Source organism: Ornithodoros turicata, unplaced genomic scaffold (genome assembly GCF_037126465.1).
Source record: "Ornithodoros turicata isolate Travis unplaced genomic scaffold, ASM3712646v1 ctg00000996.1, whole genome shotgun sequence".
Taxonomy (NCBI): Eukaryota; Metazoa; Arthropoda; class Arachnida; order Ixodida; family Argasidae; genus Ornithodoros; species Ornithodoros turicata.
This window is the reverse complement of record NW_026999435.1, coordinates 69,998-92,053: the sequence shown is the minus strand read 5'-3', so window position 1 is coordinate 92,053 and position 22,056 is coordinate 69,998. Positions and strand designations below refer to the sequence as shown.

At 45.3% G+C, this 22,056-nt stretch overlaps 1 protein-coding gene and 1 long non-coding RNA gene across 2 annotated transcripts in view; one reads left to right on the top strand and one right to left on the bottom strand.

Moving 5' to 3' along the window:
* Nucleotides 1-17,575, bottom strand: part of LOC135376043 (uncharacterized) — a 41,510-nt gene extending 23,935 nt beyond the window's left edge. The window contains exons 1-2 of the long non-coding RNA XR_010417502.1: nucleotides 17,233-17,575; nucleotides 220-275 (exon numbers count right to left, since the gene is read on the bottom strand). This is a non-coding gene — a long non-coding RNA (uncharacterized LOC135376043). The remainder of the gene's footprint in view (nucleotides 1-219; nucleotides 276-17,232) is intronic.
* Nucleotides 1-20,295, top strand: part of LOC135376042 (phospholipid scramblase 2-like) — a 40,176-nt gene extending 19,881 nt beyond the window's left edge. Inside the window, exons 3-8 of the mRNA XM_064608647.1 lie at nucleotides 3,750-3,815; nucleotides 5,737-5,802; nucleotides 10,449-10,609; nucleotides 12,830-13,003; nucleotides 17,400-17,522; nucleotides 20,041-20,295. Of these exons, the coding sequence (XP_064464717.1) occupies nucleotides 3,750-3,815; nucleotides 5,737-5,802; nucleotides 10,449-10,609; nucleotides 12,830-13,003; nucleotides 17,400-17,522; nucleotides 20,041-20,115 (665 nt within the window). The 3' untranslated portion in view covers nucleotides 20,116-20,295. The remainder of the gene's footprint in view (nucleotides 1-3,749; nucleotides 3,816-5,736; nucleotides 5,803-10,448; nucleotides 10,610-12,829; nucleotides 13,004-17,399; nucleotides 17,523-20,040) is intronic.
* The last annotated feature ends 1,761 nt before the right edge of the window (nucleotides 20,296-22,056 follow it).

The window sequence follows — 22,056 nt, the reverse complement described above, 5'->3', positions numbered from 1 at the left end:
GAACCAGCCTGACTGTGAGGAGTACCGCGACGCTGGCGATAGGCGCCTTGAGTGGCTAGAGAAAGACTTCGTCGGCTTTCTCAACACCATGAAACGTGACAGCACGAAGAGCCAGTTCCTCAGTCAGGAGATATATGAAGGGATTGTGCTCACTTCTGTGTCGAACGCCCGATGCGTCAGGTATCTCCTTGACGAAAGGAAGTTCCAGTTCGTACTCACCAGAAAAATGTCCTCAGACCCACTTGAGTCCTTTTTTGGATGGCTCAGGAAGTGTTCTGGAAGTAACCAAACGGACACAAAATCAGTGCTCGCTGGAATTGAAAAGGTCCTAAAAACAGGCTTAGTTTCGGCGTCTGCGAACAGTAATGTCCAGCACGATGAGAGTTTCAGCTCAGATGTTGCTCTGCCACATGGAGGACTACAACAGACCGACATGGACCAGTTTTCACAACAGGCAAGGGCAGCCCTCGAGAGGAGTGCGGTGTCCCCACAGCAGCTCCTTCCTACTCACGGCAACACAGCACTGGCAATGGTTGGGGGTTACCTAGCATGCTGCGTGAAGGAGAACTTCCATTGCGACCTGTGTCTGGCTCTGCTGGTGAAGCCCCAGTCAGCGGCACCAATTGACAGATTGATCTACCATCAGGACTGGGGCGGCTCTTGTACCCGTCAAATAGCCTCCTACGCCTTCTTTCTTGTCTTCATAGAAACCTTTCTTAACTGGACAGGCAGAAAGCTAAAGTGACCACTTAAGCAGGCGGTCGACTGCGTTGTGGACATTCTTTCAAAGCAAGAAGAACTGAAGTGCCCGAGTTCTGAACACCATATGCCCTTACTTACTATGTTGTGCATGAAATTCTTCCGACCAGTCCGGACGAACTATGCACTCTCAGTGACAGATAAGAATTAACGATGTTGCCAAGCTATTCTTTGCAAAGCTCTTTTCAAGGAAAGCGCTTAAGCTGTAGCACCAGCGTAGTGATTCCATGTGCATTCTGAGCATTCGACAGATCCACTGTAGTTAGCCTCACCCTACGCAATCTCACCGACATTCCATCAAGCTCCATTTTAATTCTTGTTGTTGTCGTCGAATACTTTAGTTGTGTTGGAAGGAACGTTGGTTGAACTCCGGCCTTTTTCTTGTTGTACGCGCTTAAGTTGAAACCCCTAGTCAATCATCCTAGAGTATGTAGTGTAGTTATCCCCATCCCACACCATCTCCCACGTCCTTAAGTCCATCATATCAATTTCATGTTTACGTTGTGTAGTATACTTTAATTTAAAACAAAAGTTTGTTTTGTGCAAGCCGGGTCCACGTTATGTCTGCTTTGTCGCGAGTGGTCACTGGCCATCCCAAACGTTTTCGGGTGTCTCTATGACTGGGAGAAGCACACAAATGTAATCAAAAGAGCCCGGGAGGTTACAGACGTAATTGTACGTGTAGCAGGCAATGCCATGTATCAGAAACCCGCATATAACGAGAGTACATTTAAACATTCTTGTGCGGTTACTTAAAAACAATGGTTTTTAGGCGCGAAACACACGTGGCTCGCATTTCACCGCTGAGTAGCAGACGACAAAGCGTTCACGCATTACATCACATAACAGCAAGCGCTGTTCTCCAGTGAGCACACCCATCGGTATGACCATCACGATCCTGAGAAACTGGCGCCACCAAAGTGAACGGTCCTTCCGCGTGTGTTTCGCGCTCTGTGGGCAGGCATGATCAGTATATATAGGAGGCTATGCCACAGGTATACAATCCTGTATCCAATCGACCTTTGTATTGCCAACTGTAGGGCGTTCCGGATGCATATACTGAAACACAAATTGCTGGGGGTACATTAATTTAAGCGTAGGGTGGCGTAATACGTTTCGGACGATGACGAGAATCCGTCCTCGCAGCTATCCCGCAGACCAGCATAGTCAAACTGGAGAAGCTGACATTGTCGACACCCATTCCTCTCGGGTACCATGTTTTTAATTCAGGCTGTCGTCTGTAGCACGGCTATATCGTGATATCGATAGGTTTTCCCTGCGATATTTTACCAGAATGCAGCATGGAACCGTAAAAACGTGATCAGAGAGACACAATCTATTTTCGCTTGCTATTAATTGGCACAGAATGAGTAAACCTTCCAAAGAGCTGTTGACATGAGCTCCACAAGTATTATGTGCACAAAATAAGTCTGGTGAACCACATTACTTCACAAGACACATGTTTATGCTAGAGGACCCACTGTGTGTAGCCCTTCATACACCACTTAAACGCCTCAAAATTTCCGGTGTAACATATGTTTGCCTCAAAGGCGAAAAAAAAAAAGAACAGGGTAGCGTCGGATATCCTCTGAAAAACTCCATAAAATATCTTGCGAGGCATATCGACCCGGATAAAGTGTAAAGTTACTTTGTGTAGATCGCCCAGATGTATACACAGGACGTATGTGATGTCCAAGTGATTCCAAACTTATTTTGGATATCCCTGGGAGATTGATGGTTTACTGGCTAAAAGTATAGTTGAGCTTATTGAGGCTGGTACGGGCTTTTGGTGATAGTTTTTCTAAACTGCAATGCAGGAGTGAAAATCATTAATATAATAGTAGTGCAGTCACATCATACAGGGTGTTCAAAATTAAGCTTTCACTAGCACTTTATAAATAGGCGAACAAAAGAAAAACTGGTGCTATTTTTCTGTTCCTCGAGTAATTAACAGGTGCTACATAATTAGCAGGACCTGTTTCTTACACAAGTAGCGTAAAGTTATCATCCGGCTTCCTGTGATCGCTGTGTGAAAGCTTAATTTTAAACACCCTGTATATCTATTCCCGTAATGTGGTTTGTCTAGTCTTCCGTCGTGCGCGAGTGGAACTTTGCCCTGGCTTTCACGCCTTTTTGGTTACAGTCTTGCATGTGTAGCTTCAGACAATCAGTATATGAGCATAGAACAGGATGCGCCTCACGGGTTACATCAGCCTAGTAATGATGTTGAGTGTTCCAGGGTCCCAATTATTATTTTACAGAGCAGTGGTTTTGCATAATTGATAGTACAAAAGTTCTTTCAAGAAAGTACAAAAAAAAAGTGCTTTCTGTCTCTGGGGTGAAAATGCTTAGTCGCTATGATCAGATTTCATGCAAGGTGCCTTTTTTGTTGAATTTTAATGTGAGAGTGAATGCCATTCAGAGTAGGATCAAGGAAATAATCTTACGATTCAATAAATAACAGGAGGTATGTCTTGGCTGCTGCCAAGCCCCACTCGAGAGGTTTAGATCCAAACCTCTTCAGGCAAGACGTGATGAGGTAACGCAGTGACTCTATGTTTCAGGTTTTGTAGCATTGTGTTGAACATTAGTGGAGAAAAAACTGTAGCCTCAGAAAATGGAAGGTTGGTCGATGATGTGCAGTTTCCTGGACGGATTTACGATGAGGACTGTCTTTGAACAAGTTAAGTGTGTGTGTTTAGGACTAGCTGGACCCGACCAACGGACCCGTTTGCAGAACAGACTGGAACCGAACCAATTTGGAAGGGGAGGGCTTGGTTTCGCGAATGGTCTCTTGTTTTCTACCTTCTACTGAAAGAAAAGTAGTACCGAAGGTCGCATCTCTTTCAGGGTGTCCGTGTCTCTTCTTGCCCCACCTTACCCTACATCTACAGGAGCAGACATTCTTCTTTCTGATATGCTAAACATGACTGTAGGTTCATTCTTTCGCAATTTAACTTTGATGTTTTTTTTTGTTTTTTGTTTTTCAGATACTGATGTGGTGCAAGTAGCTCCTCTACCTCCCGACTTTGAGAGGGTGAGCTACAAACGGTACAGTAAGTACACATTACTATAAGTACACAGATTCCGAGGAACAAGAAGATAATTTAATACAGTGCTGGTCGGTGAGCTGATAGAAGCGCCTGCCGTAATCGTGTGTGAGGGTCGATTCACTTCGTTGCACCAACGGTTCCGCATAACTGAAGTGCGCGAGTAACGAAGCGAACTCATTTCACATGGTGAGCAACTCGCCGCATTATGGTGTTCTATAAACTCTTCAGAAGACGCGAGAAAATGCTATGGTCGTCATCTTCATCCGCTTGCACGAGAATAATAAGTGAACAAAATCCGATTTACAGTTTCCACGGTTTGGAACGACATATTCAAGAACAGATGTTCCCGTAAAATGTTTCTTGCTATGCTTCTTGCTACGCTCTTGTTTCTTGCTAAAATGCTACGCTCCTCTTCTACGTAAATACCCGGTGACGACCAGGACAGCGTCATTCTGATGATGGGACTCGAATGGGACCCGAAACGTTAACTGAATTTTGTTATGTTTGTTGAAAGCCGGTGCGGTTCAAACTAGTAAAGATGTCTACTCCCGGCAATTGGACTATATTCAAATGTTTCTTGATGTGAACCTCTTGTGCAGCTTCCATTTTGCTAGCGTGTTCTTTTCTGGATTGGGGAATTTGAGTTTCAGACGTAATGACCACACAGCCAGCCATTGCGTTTTGAAGTCTTCCGAGGAGAAGCCAAGTGATTGACAGGTTGTGTCTGAAGCCTGCCAAGGAAATTGCGCGTGGGGTAATTTCCTTTTAGCTCTTGCAACCAGGTAGCGCAACCCGTTATTTTCTATTTACTCGTTCAGGAATACAAAGTTTGGGTCAGTTTCTACAAAAAGAGGTCCCATAGCCAATGCTAGTTCTTGGACATTATTTTGTTATCTTGTTTTGATAGCTGCTCTATATGGCACACTGCTAAAAATGAACTTCACCGCATAGCACGCTCCTAGCCAACCATAATCTCGAATGATATCGTTGTCTGTCCTGATTTGTTGAAAACGGTACACTCTAAAAACAGAACTTCACCGCATAGCACGATGTGCGCCAACCATTGCCACGAATGGTAGGGTTATCGCTTCCGATTCGAGGAGTGAAGGGGACGTATGCCTTTTTGTGGCAATTTGGGTATATGCTAGTTGCCACAAAAAGGCGTACGCCTCCCTCTCTGCTCGAATGAAAAGCGATAACCCTATCTTCGTGCCAATAATTGGCACACTACGTGCTATGCGGTGAAGTTCTGTTTTTAGAGTGTAGGCGTACGCCTTTTTTCTGACAATTATTAAGAGCATAAGCTTCACAAAAAAGGCGTACGCCTCCCGTTTGCAACAAATCGGGGTAGATAACGATATCATTCGAGATTACGGATGGCTAGGAGCGTGCTATGCGGTGAAGTTCATTTCTAAAGGTGTAAATGTATACGCTAGGTAGGTCAATCGTAAACAAATGGCAAAAACAAATATGCAGTATAATACATATTAACATACAGTATATACAGTAGGAATAGTTGAATTATTATCACGCTAAGACGACGCAACTGAGTTGCGCAACCCCGTTGTGCGCCACTTAACATTCATCAAGATGAATCTACCCTAACTTTTCGCCGAGTCTGGAATATGGATAAAAATGAACAAAACATGCTTAGTCCTGGGTCATTTTTGAGCACATGCGTAATCTCCGACGAATACATCCTTCGCTAGAGTTCCTGTATCCGAAACCGTACTGATATGTAACGGGTGTCCCAGGAACGCACTTCGCGCAAACATAATCATTTTCCGCATATGCTCATCTACAGGGACAAAACTTACCTGTGTCGGTCGTAGCGGGTTCCCGAAGGGAAGCCGCGATGTGATCCATTTCTGTTAAAGACATATGTAGTGAACAAGAACTTTAATTACCTCGTTCCTTCATGCAGTATACAATGTCTGGCAATTCACTGTCCAAGGAACCAACGGCGATATCCTATTCATTGTGAACAAAGGTGTGTAACAAGCATTACTGTATCAAGTATTACCGATACGTCTGTGTTAAGTGCCATCGTCTCCCAGAGACGCATTAGTGGGTTTTAGCATATATTACGCTGTGGCCTCTGCGCACTTAAAGGGTATCGTTGATGGCTCTATGCACACGCAAAATATAAACAGGGCTTTGCGCAGTGCGCAGGACCACCACGCAGTCCCTTACGTATGCAAAGGCGGCAGAGTACGACATAGGAAAACCCACTATCAAGTTTCTACCGTGCGCGCGTTAATATTTTTAGTTGTTATATATCCCGGCAAGGTCGGTATCATATCAAGTATGTAAGCAAGCAGCTATGAAAATGGCACTAAACACAAATCACTGCGTGATTCCTGAAGGAATCGGTTGCGCCACGTGATCCGATGATGCATTTTCGTACCCTTTGGCAAGACTTTGCATCGTTGCGGATTTTTCTTCATCTTATGTCAAGCTTTATATTACTAATAACAATAATGATAAAGTTATTTTCCTTAGGTGTCCAAGAACAACTGTAGTCATCTCAGCGTTAGTGCACCACTGAGACATACAAAAAGTACATGCACGTACTTTTTGTGGTAGCACAGGAAGACAAAACGAAGATATCTAACACTTTCAGTTAATTGAGTGGAGGGTGAGAAGACGTAATATTATGGTTCAAATACATGTAATTCGAGCACAACATGGAACAGCTGATTTGACATAGTTGACCAGTGGTGTCATGAAAAAGAAGGGCGATCACGTCTCAGTCGCGTGGGGGTGCGTGAAAGCTGAACAGTGTAGTATCCCCAAGAACATACAGGGTCCTCAGGATCTCCTCACAGGGTCATCGTGTCCTCGTCCTTCGATGTGTGTCCCAAGAGCGTCCTCAGGACGACACTCGCGGATTGTCTGTGAACAGCCATTTAGGTCCGCCCTTCAGGTCCGCTTTTATTCGTATCAAGCACAGCGTTACCTCCTCACAATGGTAGACCGCTACGCTAGGTGGCCAGGAGTGGTACCCTTGCCCGAAATGCCGACACCGTCGCTCACCCTCTCTTTACCACCAGGATTACGCTGGCTACGCCGAACGTATCACTACCGACCAGGGCCGCAAATTCCAGAGCACGCTTTTCACCATAGAAATCCTTAGGAGTATATGGTACACTCTTAGAAATGAACTTCACCACATAGCACGCTCCTAGCCAACCATCATCCCGAATGACAACGTTCTCGCCTCTGATTTGGGGAAAACGGGAGGAGGAGCCTATTTTGTACCATTATGCACGGCAGAAAATAGGCTCCTCCTCCCGTTTTCAACAAATCTAGGGCGAGAACGTTGTCATTCGGAATGATGGTTGGCTAGGAGCGTGCTATGTGGCGGAGTTCATTTTTAAGAGTGTAGGGGCGAGGGGAGCGCCATTTTGAATCAGTCGGCGTTGTTGCAGCAGCAGCACTCTGCTCCGCCGCTTATCTTATCGGATAGCATAACGCAGTTAATACTCATGCTAACTGATACAAAGCGAAGCGTGTGCTCAAATATGAAGCACATAAACGGTACACACAACAAACGGCCATGTACATTGTGCATAACAGTTGTGTGGGGAGTTGACAAATTATATCTACCATATACAAAAAAAAGAAGCCAGCAAGCCTACACTGAACATAAGAAAACAAAAAGGATTTTGACATAGTAACAAGCACAGGTAATTTTTCACTGAAACCCGGAAATTGGGCGAATAAACGAGACGGAGGGCGTCACCACGTTTTTAGAGGATTAGCACACAGCTGCAATCCATTACTGAAGCCGTGAGATATTGGACGGACACGATACGAAGAAACACAGACAGGATACTGACGCAATGTGCATGACGCAGTCACCACGTTCGTCCATATATGTTACTTCTGATGCCCACACCATCCCACCGACAGGCCGTAGCTACGGGCTTGGATAGGAATGATAAGTGACAAAACCCGTAGCGAACGAAAACAGCAGAGCATGCGTTGCCAACAGTTTTCGGAATTGCCCATGTTTACAGAAGATAAAAATACGAGGCCTGCCTGAGGCCATCTTAATTCATAGTGGGAAGAGCCACGTTCAAGTCATTTGCTCTACTACGACCCTTCTCGCCGCTTTTCCTTCTAGCTTCTCTCCATAAGATTTCTACGCTTTTTTCGAAGCTCATGCACCTCCTCGGTGTCCACCACCCTCGCATCACACCGTACCACCCCGCTGCGAACGGCTTCGTCGAGCGTTTTCATCGCCAACTAAAATCTGCACTAATCGCTCGCCTCGCCATGACCAGCTGGATTGACCACTTGTCCCTGGTGCTACCCGGCATCCGGTCGGCTTTCAAGTCTGACCTGTCCTGCTCGGCTTCAGAATTGGTGAACGATACGATCCTTCGGTTACCTGTGAACTTTTCATCTACTGCTCCACCCAGTCCCACCAGTCAGCCTGCCGACTACGTCCTGGGGTTGCACAATTACTACAGACAGCTCGCTGCGACCCCTCAGAGCCACACCTCCTCTACCGCCGTCTTCATTCCTCAGATCTCGCTTCTTGTACGCATGCTTTTCTGCGTTGCGAAGCCGTGCGACTGATCCTGGCCCCTCACTACGACGACCTTTACAAGGTCCCCTCCCGCACCAGCAAGATCATTGTCCTCGACGTCATCGGTCACAAACGCCTTAGTGTCCCTGGAACGCGTGAAGCCAACTGACCTTGAGTGCGACATCTCCTTCCCGTGAGTCAGCGCGCCCGCGGCCATCGACACTCCCTGCCCCGGTCGCCGCCGCCGGACAAAGATCACCTGGGCCAAGCCACTACATCAAGTTTCTGGCACATCTTTGGCGGTGGGGGCGCTGTAACGATCAGCACCATCGCTGTAGTCATCAGCCTGTACGAAGTGCCCCGACAATAAATGCATGTTGCACGAGCAGTGCCTAGAGTGGATCTTCTAAGAGCCAGATTTGTCCCCGTTCGAAGAGCTATTTTAGGAGTATGGATTTTGTGGAGAACTTGTTTAGAGGGAGGAAGGGAGTTGCCTCAGGACAGAAGCCGCCGATATTTCGAACAGAGACTGTTCTTCTTCTGGGCACCGTCCTCATCATTGGCATGGTATTTAAAGGGTTAGGTGCGACGTGTTTAAAGGTTCATGCGAATTGTGGGTCAACAGCCCGGAGGGAAGAAAGGTTCCGTACGGGCTTTTACGGCCGGAGTGAATGGCTGCTTTGTTAGAGTGTGGAGGGGATTATGTGAACGTAGTGATCTAGGCTACAGACCGGTTACAGTAAGTACTGTAACCGGTACCTTTTCTGATGCGATAGGGAAGGAGGACAGGGGGACCGTAGCCAAACGGGCGCTCATTGCCCGTGTACATCTTTTGTAGAGATGTAGATTTTTTTAAACATTAGGTGAAAGTTCTAAAATATGGCGATGTCCTCGCAAAATCAAAATGAAAACGAAGGTGGCCTTTCGAGAAACCGACGCACAGAATCCTCTTTTTTTAAAAAGCACGCCCAAGCCTTTACCTGTTTCAACCGATACATATACAAAGTGACGATGAATAAACGAAATGAAAGAAATTAAAATATGGGTAAACTGATGCCAAGTATGGTAGTAGAGGACATATATAGCCACAGCAATCACGCGTCGAAGTTGAAACAAAATTCCACGAGAGCATATTCTCCATTCTTTATATCACAGAGCGTTGCCCATGTGTACACCAAAATTCGCGCTCGAGCCGCTGCCATGTTGGTGAACTAAAGCACTGAAAAAATCCACAAGAGTATATTTCAAAACTCGGGTGACGCACGCGTGCAAAAAAGGTAAAAGCGACACAGCCGGAAATCAGGACCCGATTGTATAGACTTTATTTTTGCACAAAAAATAATTCGGCAGAAATCATTCATTTTACAGCTATTGTTCGCTGTTTTCGTTGAGCTTCTAAACGGTACACAAGAGTGAAGATCGAGAAGGTCGTATGGACCTTCTTGCCTGACCTGACGTGAAACCGGGCCTCTATAGCATTAGGAAATAACGGGATGGTTTCCTTTGTCACCGTATTTTCTAAAATAACTCTGGCACACCGTTTGATTTACCTCTTCCTCTTACGTGGTAATACGTCGGCATATACATATAATTGTGGGAAAAGAGAAACCTTTATCATACGTATCATGCTGACCAAGTGCAAATAAGTGTATATATGCCTAATTTACTCGTTTCTGTGCGTGTATCATGTATTTCATGCACATATTTTCGATTTAAAATCCTGTTAAGCTGTAACACGGTTCGAATACATATAACATTCAGTGCGTGCTCCACTCAGTTACGTTTAGTTTTCGTCACTGATTATAATTACTCTTCTGTCTAAGCATTACGATTCGTTATGAAATCTTAGCTATGCTGGCATCACGAGATGGGGTACTTGTCAGTCGGGATACGTGGTGAACAAACTTGTCAAATAACGTTGACGGCAGAACATAACACAACACAGATAGAACAACATAGATACACATACAGACACAACAATGTAGATAGCAGATAATCTCAACATGGCAGTTGCCCTATCTTTGTGTGTTCATTTCGCTGCTTTCTTCAATATCATCGTATCTCACATCTTCCATGTTCCTTTCTGATTTTTTATGCAGAATATCAACGGTGTTTCGCCCTTCAACGTTTTTTCTCGCTCGCAAGTGGATCCTTCTTTGCTTATATGGTGAATATGAGTGGCGTTGTTGTGATGAGCTTCGAACGCCTTCTGAGACTTCAAGGCGGCGTTAAGGGATGTTTCTGCTGCTGCCTCGGGCAGGTAAGCAGTCCGTAATAGGTGTTTTTGCTGCAGCAGGATAGCAATAGATGAAACCACAAAACATGAACAACATAGTGATAGCAACATGGGACAAGCAGTCAAACGGCATTATTACTGAATAAACGAATAAGGAGAGAATTAACAAAGGAAATGGAGTGGATGGAGTCAACGAGTGGAGATGAATGACGTGCAGACCTAGAGCAATTTTTAGGATGCATATTTAAGCTCACAGAGGGCTTGTCGGTGTATCTGTAGTATGTAGCTAGGTGGACTACGTGGTTCCAGTACTACATTTCATTGGGGCGATTCTGGAACTCGTACTATCTACACAAACATGTGGTTTGCATTGGCCTATATTTTCCGCATAGGCCTTGTTGCACAGATGGAGGACAAACCATGCACTTGGGATTCACTGTTTCGTCACACAGAAAGCTGCATAACCGAAGTTTGGAATCGCTAGAGGTGTACTACATGTTATTCGTCACACACCAAGGACTAACCCCCCCACAGCCCACCCCACGCCCACTAACACCACCAGCAGTGTAAAAAAAAGGACGCACAACACGAGTGTGGCGGCCCGTGGACGACGATGACGACGTGCCTCTGCAGCCACGCGGATACGGCGCAGGCACAGCAGTTCTACCGGCACCGTCCTAGTGTGAGGCCACGTCTATCTGCCCGCTGGGACATTCCATCATCGCCGGTCAGGACTCATGTAGAGGAACACCACCTCTACATTTGGTGACCCGAACAACGAACACCATGTTCGGCGTAATCCGGCCATTCACCATCCTAAATTTTTCGGCGGCAAACCAGCAGCGAACCACCCTCTAGCAGGCAATGCTCACTGGGACCACTGTTCTATCGGGGACCCGCAGGTAGACCACAGTAAGCTGACTTTCCGGCCTCCACCTGCTTCATGATGGCCCTCCCCGGCACTTCTCTGGTGACAAACAACATTCACGCTTCGTACCAGTCGCGGTACTGTCGCCCACACAGGAATGCACTCACCCAGCAACGAACAGCTCTCAACATCGATCACTCTACGCACTCCCTCAGCAACAAGACACGCAGCAACTCGACGCCACACAACGCACTCAAACACCCAACCACTCAACCAATTGGCATTCACATCTCATCACTGGAAACCGCCGGATCGCAGCACTCCTGTTCCCGCCATCCCGCTGCTGCTGCATCAACAGTTACAAGCACAAGCCGTATGCCCCGCCGTCCACCATCTACGGGCCGTCATCATTCTCCTCTTCGTGGTATCGACGCGAACCTCAACCGCATGCACCGCTCCGCGTCTGAGGGGGGAGTGATGTGGTGGCCCGTGGACGACGATGACGACGTGCCTGTGCAGCCACGCGCTACGGTGCAGGCGCGGCACCGTCCTAGTATGAGGCCACGTCTATCTGCCCGCTGGGACATTCCATTATCGCCGGTCAGGACTCATGTAGAGGAACACCACCTCCTCTACACGAGCATCAAATGTTTACCAACTAGCAAAAATTCCCAAAAGACAGCAGCAACGGGTGTCTAAAGAAGAACTAAAGAGGAATTAGAACAGCACACACAGACACACACACAAAACACCAGTTTGTGGACTCTCGTGGGCCTCTCTATTGCCTCTTTTCTAAGACTCCTTCGCCATTACCTGCAGTCTAGAGTTCTAAAAACTGGCAGGGAAAGCTTGAGACAGAGATCGAATCTCTGCACGGGGACTGCACTAGACCCTCTTTTAGTGGTATACTACTACTACACTATACTATTTCAACAAGATAGGCGGATCGCCATCCTTGTCATCTGCAGTGAGCACCACAAGCCCTCTCTCTTCGATCTCTCGGTTGCACACGCACGACATAAATACAATTACTAGAAAGCGTTGGAGCCGTTTGTCGTTCTTGTTTTACCTCTCTGGAGGGTAATGAATTTTGTGAATTTGCAATATGCATTGTCCAGCGGACGATGTCTTTGGACGTTATCTCCAGACTGTCTTTTCGTCCGTTTCATAGGCATCGACTATGGTTAAGTGTAAATTCAGGGAGCAGCCTCCTGATGTGATGTTGTTTTCTAGTACTAAGTTTTGTCTGTGCACCTTTCACGTTTTCTGGTGTGGTAACCTGCTTGAGGACCGAAGTGTTAGTGGCACTTGTTTCAATTTCACGGTAGCGCTAGACTCAGTTATCCTTGGAATTCATGTTGCATTTATTCTTCCAGGAGATGAGGATTGAAGCTCCTCTTGGAAGACAAATTGCCTATATTACCGAAGATTGGACCCTGTGTGGTACCTCTCTCACGATCTATGATGCCATGGGAACACGTGTCTTCAAGGTTATTGGTCCCACCTTCCCGCCGTACTTCAAAGGCACTGACTCTCCAGTCGTGTTCCAGGTAGTGTTACCATAGTCACAGCAATGCGTGGTAGAACTTAGGTAAGGATGTTTTGTGGCATCGGTTGGAGTTCCAATGATGACAATAGCCTGTCCTAACCAAATAAGAGCAACGAAAGTCATAGTGCTGCGCAAAGCACTCTACTGAGCAGACAACAGACAATGATACGCTATGTACCTTGCCATCTGTTCCCCATACGTCCTTTCAACTGTGTCAACTTCAAATAACCTGAGTTCGAAGACGAGATTAACATGTGTATGACAGTGGCAGGCTTCGAAACACGGGGGATACGTGACATGTCTGTGTGCCTCATCACAAACCTTGTACACTCTTAAGGATGAACTTCACCACGTAGCACGCTCCTAGCCAACCATCATCCCGGGTGAGATCGTTCCCTTCCCTGATTGGTTGAGAAGGGGAGGCGTATGCCTTTTTGTGACACTTATGCAGGAATGTTAATTGTCACAAAAAGGCGTACGCCTCCCGTTTTCCACAAATCATGTGAGAGAACGATGTCACTCGGGATGATGGTTGGCTTAGAGCGTACTATGTGGTGAAGTTCATTTTTAAGAGTGTGGGTCTTGTGAGTGCGCACTGTTATGCACACGTTAGTCCGTTATACTTAAGCAGAGAAGGCTGCTTCTTGTTCCCTCGCTGGTGCAACATGTAACTGTACAGGAACACCATTTTTCATTACTTTGTTCATTGCGCACTTCCAGAGACGCGTCTTCCCTACATTTCCAATGTGAAAGGGTGAAGGAGCACAGTGCCGCATCATGCGTCGAAGATGAACTATAACTTGAGAAAACCTATTGGAACTGCCCTTATCTTGAGTTGCATTTTCAGTTTTCTTTTAGTCCTTTTCCAGGACGCAAGAGGCGTCACTGTGCTCATTCACCCTCTCACATTGGGGAAGAAGGAAATACGTGTCTCCGATGCGCAATGAACAAAATAAAGAAAAAAGGCGTTCCTTCACGAAGTTTTTGCGGACGATCTATTGAACGGATTTTCGTTCTGAAAGGGGCTATGGTCGAATGGACCAGATGTCCTTATTGGGACAAGTTCGTAGCTTTTTATAAAGTTAATTATTGAAAGTTAATTAGGACATTGCCTTAGGAGCCTGCTCGTGCCCACGTAAGTAGTGCCCTTCAGCACAGGTATATTGCAATTGGTTCCATCTAGAAAAAGTGATATATATCGTTTAAAAAATATGTTCGTATTTAGATAGAACATCCTGTATGTCTGGCTTAGGAAGGGAGTTGTCTCAGGACAGAAGCCGCCGATACTTCGAACAGAGACTCTCGAGAGTCTCTGTTCGAAGGGTCTCAAGGGTCTCTACAGTCTCTGTCGTGCGCCCAGCGCACGACAAGACAAGACAAGGCTGCGGGCGGAGCTAGGAGTGCACATTGGATGCCCGCACGCAAGGCAGATGAAACGGCAGCGACCAGACTTCATAGCTCAGTCAGGCACCCACAGCCCCCTATCTTCTCACATCATAACCACATTGTATTACTTCATCAGGAGTCGCTAGTTCCAATTGGCTGGTAGAAATTAAAAGCACACGGTTGGTTGGCATAGTTTCGAAACAGCATTCTTTCATGGGCAACTGGTCTAGCAGGCAAAGAAAGAGTGGTAGGTGGCAGCATCTCGACGATGCCTGTAGAGAGCACCTTTCGAAGAGATGTGTTCGCAGAATGTGTTCACGGAGTGACTCTGCGTCTTTCCTGATATTTCTCGACACAAGAATCCTACAGACATTCCCACCAGGTCAGGTCTGTAATGCAATGGTGAGCTGACGCCGGAGGAACACTTTTGGGCGCGATCGTATTTTAAAATGCAGTGACAGCAGAGGCAGGATTCGCTGTTGGCGGGACATTTATCTTGTCATCGTAAGCCTCTATGCACTGCAAGAAGCGAAAGAAGATGCTCACCACGAAATCGTATGCACTCCTGTAATGTCGCTCCTTTTATAGGGGTAGTCTTTGTGTGTCTTTTGCAAATTCGAACTTGGGTTGATTGCAGCCTGTCAACGAACACAATGCTTTGTGCTCTGTAGGCATGATACACATTTGTAAGATACTTTTCAGTCAGTCGGATTCACCACATAAATGTGTGTTTTCGTTGTTTTGGAATACGGTGTGAAAACCAGTAAACTTGGATGGTAGCTAGAACCGGCCAAAAGGCGAGCAAAACTGAGGGACTCCTGATTAGTCCAATAGTAGGCATCACTGTGCATTTTCGTTTGTTGCATGCCCAGTGTTGCGTGAATAATATCAAACTATGGGCTCTATGGGGAGCGATGGGGGGCCTGGCTCAGTTCCCTGTTTGCCTGTTGATGATTGCAGTTGCACCTAGGTGTGCTCTGTCACTATGATGTTGAAGAGAGCACAGTGTGGTGGTCGTGGTCACACGGGTGTCTCCAGGAAAACAAGGAGCAGAGTTTTGTGCTTTATCTGCCGCGATTTGATCGGTACATAGATTTACCTAGTTTAGCCCTTTCTTGGCTATGTGAGCGACTAGGCAGAGGTGCATAGCATCTTGTGTTAGCCATAGAGTTTCGTAGTGATGCGTGTTCTTCAAGACTGCCACCACATCAAGTCTGTCCCTGACATGCTCGTGCTGAAATCGCGACTGACCACCAGCATCCAGCACCAGCATCTCTCTCGCGTCACTACTTGGCACATGCAGTGGTGGTGTAACCGCGGCGTTTGTCCTCTACCTACGGAGTACTGGTCTCCTAAGCAGCCTGTGCCATCGTGGGTGGAACGGCAGAATACGTCTGACCTGACATGGCCTTACCCCAAAACTTGGTGACCCACTAAGCAATTATTTAGCAAGAACAGCAAGTTGTCCTTCCTAGCTGACATTTCCTGCCAAAATAGTTTACCCCCATGTTCGGAAGCGTGTGCTCGTTTGAAGGAGCGGTGTCTCCATAGCTTCTTGCATGACCGAATATGCTTGCTGTGGCTAGACCTAACCGCTTGTCTTAAGCCACCTTGACTGACCCCAATGACTAGTGCTTGCGGAGCAGAGGTTGTACACGCTCTTGCTTACACATTCGCGGAATAGCAGTATTCGCTTCGGGTGTGCCTGAAGATGTTTTCAATTAGACCTGAGCAGGGACCGCTATGACCTTAAGCCCCTTCCCTAACCCTTCCCTAACTCATGCAAGCAGTGTTTGTACACACTTTTACCATGCAAACCGGAATGAGGACAATGGTGGCGCCACCTGGTGTGATGCTTTGCAACTAGGTACCCATCTGTCGTCAATTTCTGCAACCAGTAATGGCCGCCGAAGGTCGGCTGTGCCCCCAGACCACATTCTTCGCGATGCCATGATTGATTTTCAAATAAATTGTTTCCCTTCACTGTCTTTGCATTTATTTGTTTGACAACCTCAACTAGTCGGCTTCCTACGATATGGGCTGGACGCGTGTGTAAATGCCCCAGTTAGTGTAATGACACTAGATGGTTCCATTTACTGTGGGGGTCTGTTCTAATGCCAATTCATGGGGTTGAGACCAGTCTGTGTGCAGCCGGCTCGTTGGGTCAGCAAGTACTACTTCTCACGTACGTCTTCACAGTAGACCAATTCATTCACTTGGCTTCTCATTCTTTGTTTTGGTGCAGTCTGTGCCGCACAGCCTATTGGATCTCATCAACTCAATTGGAAATCGACGTTTCTCGTTAATATCGTTTAGACCAGAATTTGTTCCCTGTGCGCGCTCTTCGCCAAGCAACATGTGGAACACGGGGTCGCGAATGGCGCTTCCGTACAACGTTCGCACTTCCCTTAATGAGAAGTACTCAGCTTATATTGAACGAACTCTAACGAATTGGAACTGCGGGCAGATTTCATTGAAATCATGCCTTCTATTTCCAGGCGGGAGTAATCACTTGTTAGTAGTTCTCAGAGCTGCCTGTGAATTATTTTCTTTCTTTTTTACAGTATCCGACTGCTATACCGCCTGCTACAATCCAATCAATCAATCAAATAGTTTATTGTTGATAAATCAATTTGCATGCTGTTAATATGCAGATGGAGGTCTTAAAGTTAAAAACTATACTTTCAGGACCTCGCATTATTAACACAGTTTGAAAAGCAAGCAACAGAGGGGACGTACCAAACGTGAATTTTAAGAATGCACAGGCGTATAAAGTAAAATCAGTTTGAAGAAAACAAAGTTTGTGATTCTCCTAATGTGTAATGGTAATAAGTTCCACTATACCTCTGTATTTTCGTTGCACTGTTGCGTCTTCGTTCTTGATGTACTACTGACAGGTGCATTGTCCTACAGCAGTAGCCGCTGCCCGATGGATTGTCAATAGGGCTCTTGGTGCATTGTGTAGTCATGGCATTGTGGAATGCATAAGTAAAACTTCACACCCTTTTCAGGTGAAAACAAAGGCAGGCAATACAATGGGCGAGATACGAGTCGCGAAGTCCATCAGCGTCTCATTTCCCGTTGACCTGGATGTCTACATCAAAGGATGTCTAATAGGCTGTGCAATTTTGGTTGTAAGTGTTTTGGTCTGTTTGCTTTCCGCATAATGCACTCTTTAAACTAATTCATTCATATAAGGAATTGAAAGTTCTTGGTTTTGGTCATTTTCTTTAATTGGATGCAAATCTGGTTTGATAGCATGGCTCGTTCTAGGAATTCATTCAGGTTACTAATAAAGCAGAAACATATGCCTTATGAGAACAGCACAGTATTCAACGTCTCTAATCAAGGCTCTTTACGATGGCTATGTGATTGCGGATTGGTAACTCGATTACAAAAAAAGTGATAACAATTAAGCAGACAGGCGAACGGAAAAAAATATCGGTTCGGTTCGAGATCAATCACTCCGGTTTCAGTGTTTCGATTCAGGTCCGGCCCCGCACACGAAAGCAACTATAGCGGTTCAAACTGGTTAATTCTAAACGGTTGTGTAAGTATGTGATGATTAATGATGACACGAATGATGACTTATGAATTTGATGACACTAGGCTGTATAATTACGCAATTCCCCACGGAGTAACATATAGTGATCCTTCGTTACGTCTTAGGTATGTCGTGTACGATTTTTCCTTACTCGATGTACAGTATCGCAGCTCACGGCGGAAGTCACAGCAGTAGATTCATGCACATGAATTATGCACATAACTACCGTGAGGACAAGGCGTGCAAGAATAATAATAATAACTGTATATTTGTTTGTTTTTTTCCTTTGCGCATGCGTATAGGGGTATACGGGGTGCTACACGAGAGAGCGACCCCTAATTATCAAACTCTACGTGAGATAAAAATTCGAGACCTTCTGCGCGACACTTGCGAAGCTTTTGGTTGTCCAAACAGGGGATTGTGTATGAGTGTACCTCGTTAATTAGTCTAATTGGCTTAATTGAGCACAAACATTTTCCAAGGAACGGTAACTTATTTGTGTTAACTAGAAAGCACATGGCCAAGTACACCATTTCAGTCGCGGATACGGGATTTTTCACAAATTTTCCACTAAAATTTGACACCGGAAAACACGTAACAACTGCCTGAGGGACCGTCGCTCGTCATGGCGGATTGGCAAAGCATGTCCGCTTAAGGTATGGGCAGGACGAAAGGACAACACACAAAAGAGCACAGGACATCCCATGGCGTAGAATATCAGTAAGTGACGGCTGCGAACGATAAGATCGCAAAGACGAAATGCATGTTTGCTGCAGTCGCCGCCATGTTTTTTTTTCTTTTTCTGTCTTTCTCATGCTGTTTTCATGTGCAGTGGGAATGTCATCGGGCCGTGCAAGTAGTCTCGGCACTGCAAAATCCCCGAGAGCGCTTGCAGAAATGGCAGTTTTCAGGTGTCAAATAATAGGAGAAGTGGAGAGTTGAAGAAACTTTAAATTACAATTTTAATAGCAGGTGGTGGCCATGGACTTCCTAATTCCTAGAAGAAAGTTCCTTGGCAAAATTTCGAATTCAGTTAAGATAATTAGCCTAATTAATGAGGTGCACTCATGCAAACCCTGTGGGAAATATCTTCACAAGTGTCATGCAACAGCTTACCCATTTTTATCCCACGGAGATTTTTTTTAATAATTAGGGGTCACTCTCTTGTGCAACACCCTCTAGAGGGCGGAACGACCTCATGTGGGCGGACCTCGACCGTTGCACATAGTATGGAGACACTTAAGAGATGAAGGATAAAAAGAAAGAGAAAAGGAGAAGGAGGAAAAAAAGACGAGAAGTAAGGGCTAAAAATAAATAATTTTCGCAGCAGTATAGAGAAGCATGCCAAACTTAGTCACATCTACTGATCCATCTAACATCATCAAACCAACACTTCATCGCAACAGTGGCTAGCCCATGCAGTACTTACTTTACAATCACATTTTCACGTCATCGAAAGTGAGTTTTTTACGTATTTATTTATGCCATAGCGATATTAGCGATGGGCAGGACACGTAAACAGACAGAAACACGAAGGCTTGAGCCTTCGTGTTTTGAGCCTTCGTGTTTGTGTCTGTTTACGTGTCCTGCCCATCGCTCAGGCTTGCCTTGGCATTTATCCACCAGCTAGCCTGCATTTACGCCATTCTGTCAATGGCCTACGTACAGTCCTGCTGCAACTTTGGGTCGAAAATTCTACCCTTTTTCCTTCCAGTGTACCTTGCTAACTTTAAATACCTGGTTACACTCTAAAAACTGAACTTCACCGCATAGCAAGCTCTGCGCCAACCATTGCCAAGAATGATAGGGTTATCGCTTCTGATTTGAGGAGAGAGGAGGGCGTACGCCTTTTTGTGTCACTTTGGATATATGATAAGTGACACAAAAAGGTGTACGCATCCCTCCCTCTTCAAATCAGAAGCGATAACTCTATCATTCGTGGCGATGGTTGGCGCAGAGCGTGCTATGCGGTGAAGTTCAGTTTTTAGGGTGTACCCGTACTCAAGAATAAAGTTTGTGGTACAGTGGAGTGAGCTTAGAAGTAAAAACGATGTTCCGCTCGTATGACAGTGCTGTTTATGTACACTTACATAAATTTTCATCTACAGGCGCTCATGTTTGACATGAGAGGGTGTGCCCTCAACTGCTGGCAGTCCACGAGAAGCGTGAGGCGTTACCCCTGAGCTCTGATGTACCCCTGAGGTTGCGACCAGTAAACCCTTACACAAGCGGAATGGAAAGTAATAGCTGAAATCGCCGAAATAGATAAATAGCCGAAAAGGCGGTCACGATTACCCGTCAAGATTAGCGTTGGTCAAAATAGGTGCTCGTTCTTTAACTGCTTATGAGGTATAAGCAGTGGTGTAGCCACGGGGGGGGGGGGGGTAGGGGGGCTCGTGACACCCCCTATAACTCACACCACTTTTTACACCGTATGGTCCAGAAGACCCTTTTGAGAGGGCGTATTCTGTGTAAAACACCCTTGGAAAGGGTGCTTTTTCTTGAAAATGCCCTCTTTTGCACCCTCTAAATACCCTTTCAGCAGGGTGTAAAATTGTTAAACATCCTCCTAAAAAGGTGTATAAAGGGTGCAAAAGAAGGCATTTTCAAGAAAAAGCACCCTTTCAAAGGGTGTTTTACACACAATACACCCTCCCAAAAGGGTCTTCCAGACCATACGGTGTAAAAAGTGGTGTGAGTTATAGGACAACTCATTTACACCGATAAGGTGTTTTTCGGTTTACAGTGCCTGTTGCGATAAACATGTGGTTTTTCCGTGCCCAATTCCTGCACTGAACGATCCGTAATAAACATACAATAAAGTTATTTTTAAATATTCAGTTTGTCAATCGAGAACTGCACGCAGGTAAGTTTCGGTTTTACTGATTCGGCGTATTGCGATTCGCACACGAAAACTTTCGAAAACTGTGTTGCAATCAGAGATATTTCCAGGGCTTCCATATCGGCAGGGCGCGATGCCCCTAAATGCTGCTTTTATGGTGTTTAGAGCTTTCTGGACGGTTCCTAGCGCAACAAAGTCTTGATCTTGAGGACACATAAAAGACTACACACACACTAATGCTATGAATCAGCAATAAAGTTTTAACAAATGTATAAATATCGGTTGGATTTGTTTGTTTGCTTGGATGTATTTGTTCCGTGCCTGACAACAGCCTACTGGGGAGTGCACTATAAAAATATAATATACAGTTGAATTCATAGGAAAAGAAGAGCAAAGATCCAGCTGAAATAGCAGCTGTATATCAATTCAGGATTAAACAAAATAACAATCGGGGAAATAATCAGACAATAATCAGTTACAAAGTAGACGATGGGCAGAACATTGAAATTGAAGATTCATGGAAATACCAATGTCGAGATGGTTAAAGCCATTAAAGAGAAACTGCATACGAAACGCAGGGATGATTTCCTCATAAGTGGTGGGTAGAATAGTACGAATTTTATACTAGGACGAATAGTACAATAAAAATGTAGCGTAGATAATAAGTGAGAGCAGTTAATACGGCTACTGATCAGCTTATACGAGAACAACAGATCGTTCATAAGACGTCTGCTCAACATAGGCAAACCTAAATAGTCCAAAATTCTAGGATAGGAATAATAGAATCATCTTCCGATATACCTATCATAAAATACCCTAATAAACCTTTTTTAAATTCTCTGGATATCAGACTACCTCGTCGATGATATACGGTTCCAAACGATACAGGCAAATTCGGCTATAGTCCTAACGGGGGCAAGATAAAGTTGCATAAAGCAAGCTGAATTTTTAAATTCACGCGTAACTCTAGATATGAAACCGAGTAGTTGCAGATAATTACGAATAAGCGAGCAGACATGATCAATGAATGACAAAGAAAAATCAAATGTAACACCCAGGTCACGGACCGTTAAATGCTTTTCTAATGTGATACTATGAATAGAGTAGCTATGAGAGATGATCTCTCTTTTACGACTGAAGGGCACGATTTTGTTTTTATAAGAGGTTCAAGACAAGGTCATTCTGTTTGCACCAAGCACTGATCGCTTCAATATCACTTTGCAATAAATAACAATCCCGGTAAGTCCGAATCTGTAAAAAAGTATTGATATCATCGGCAAAT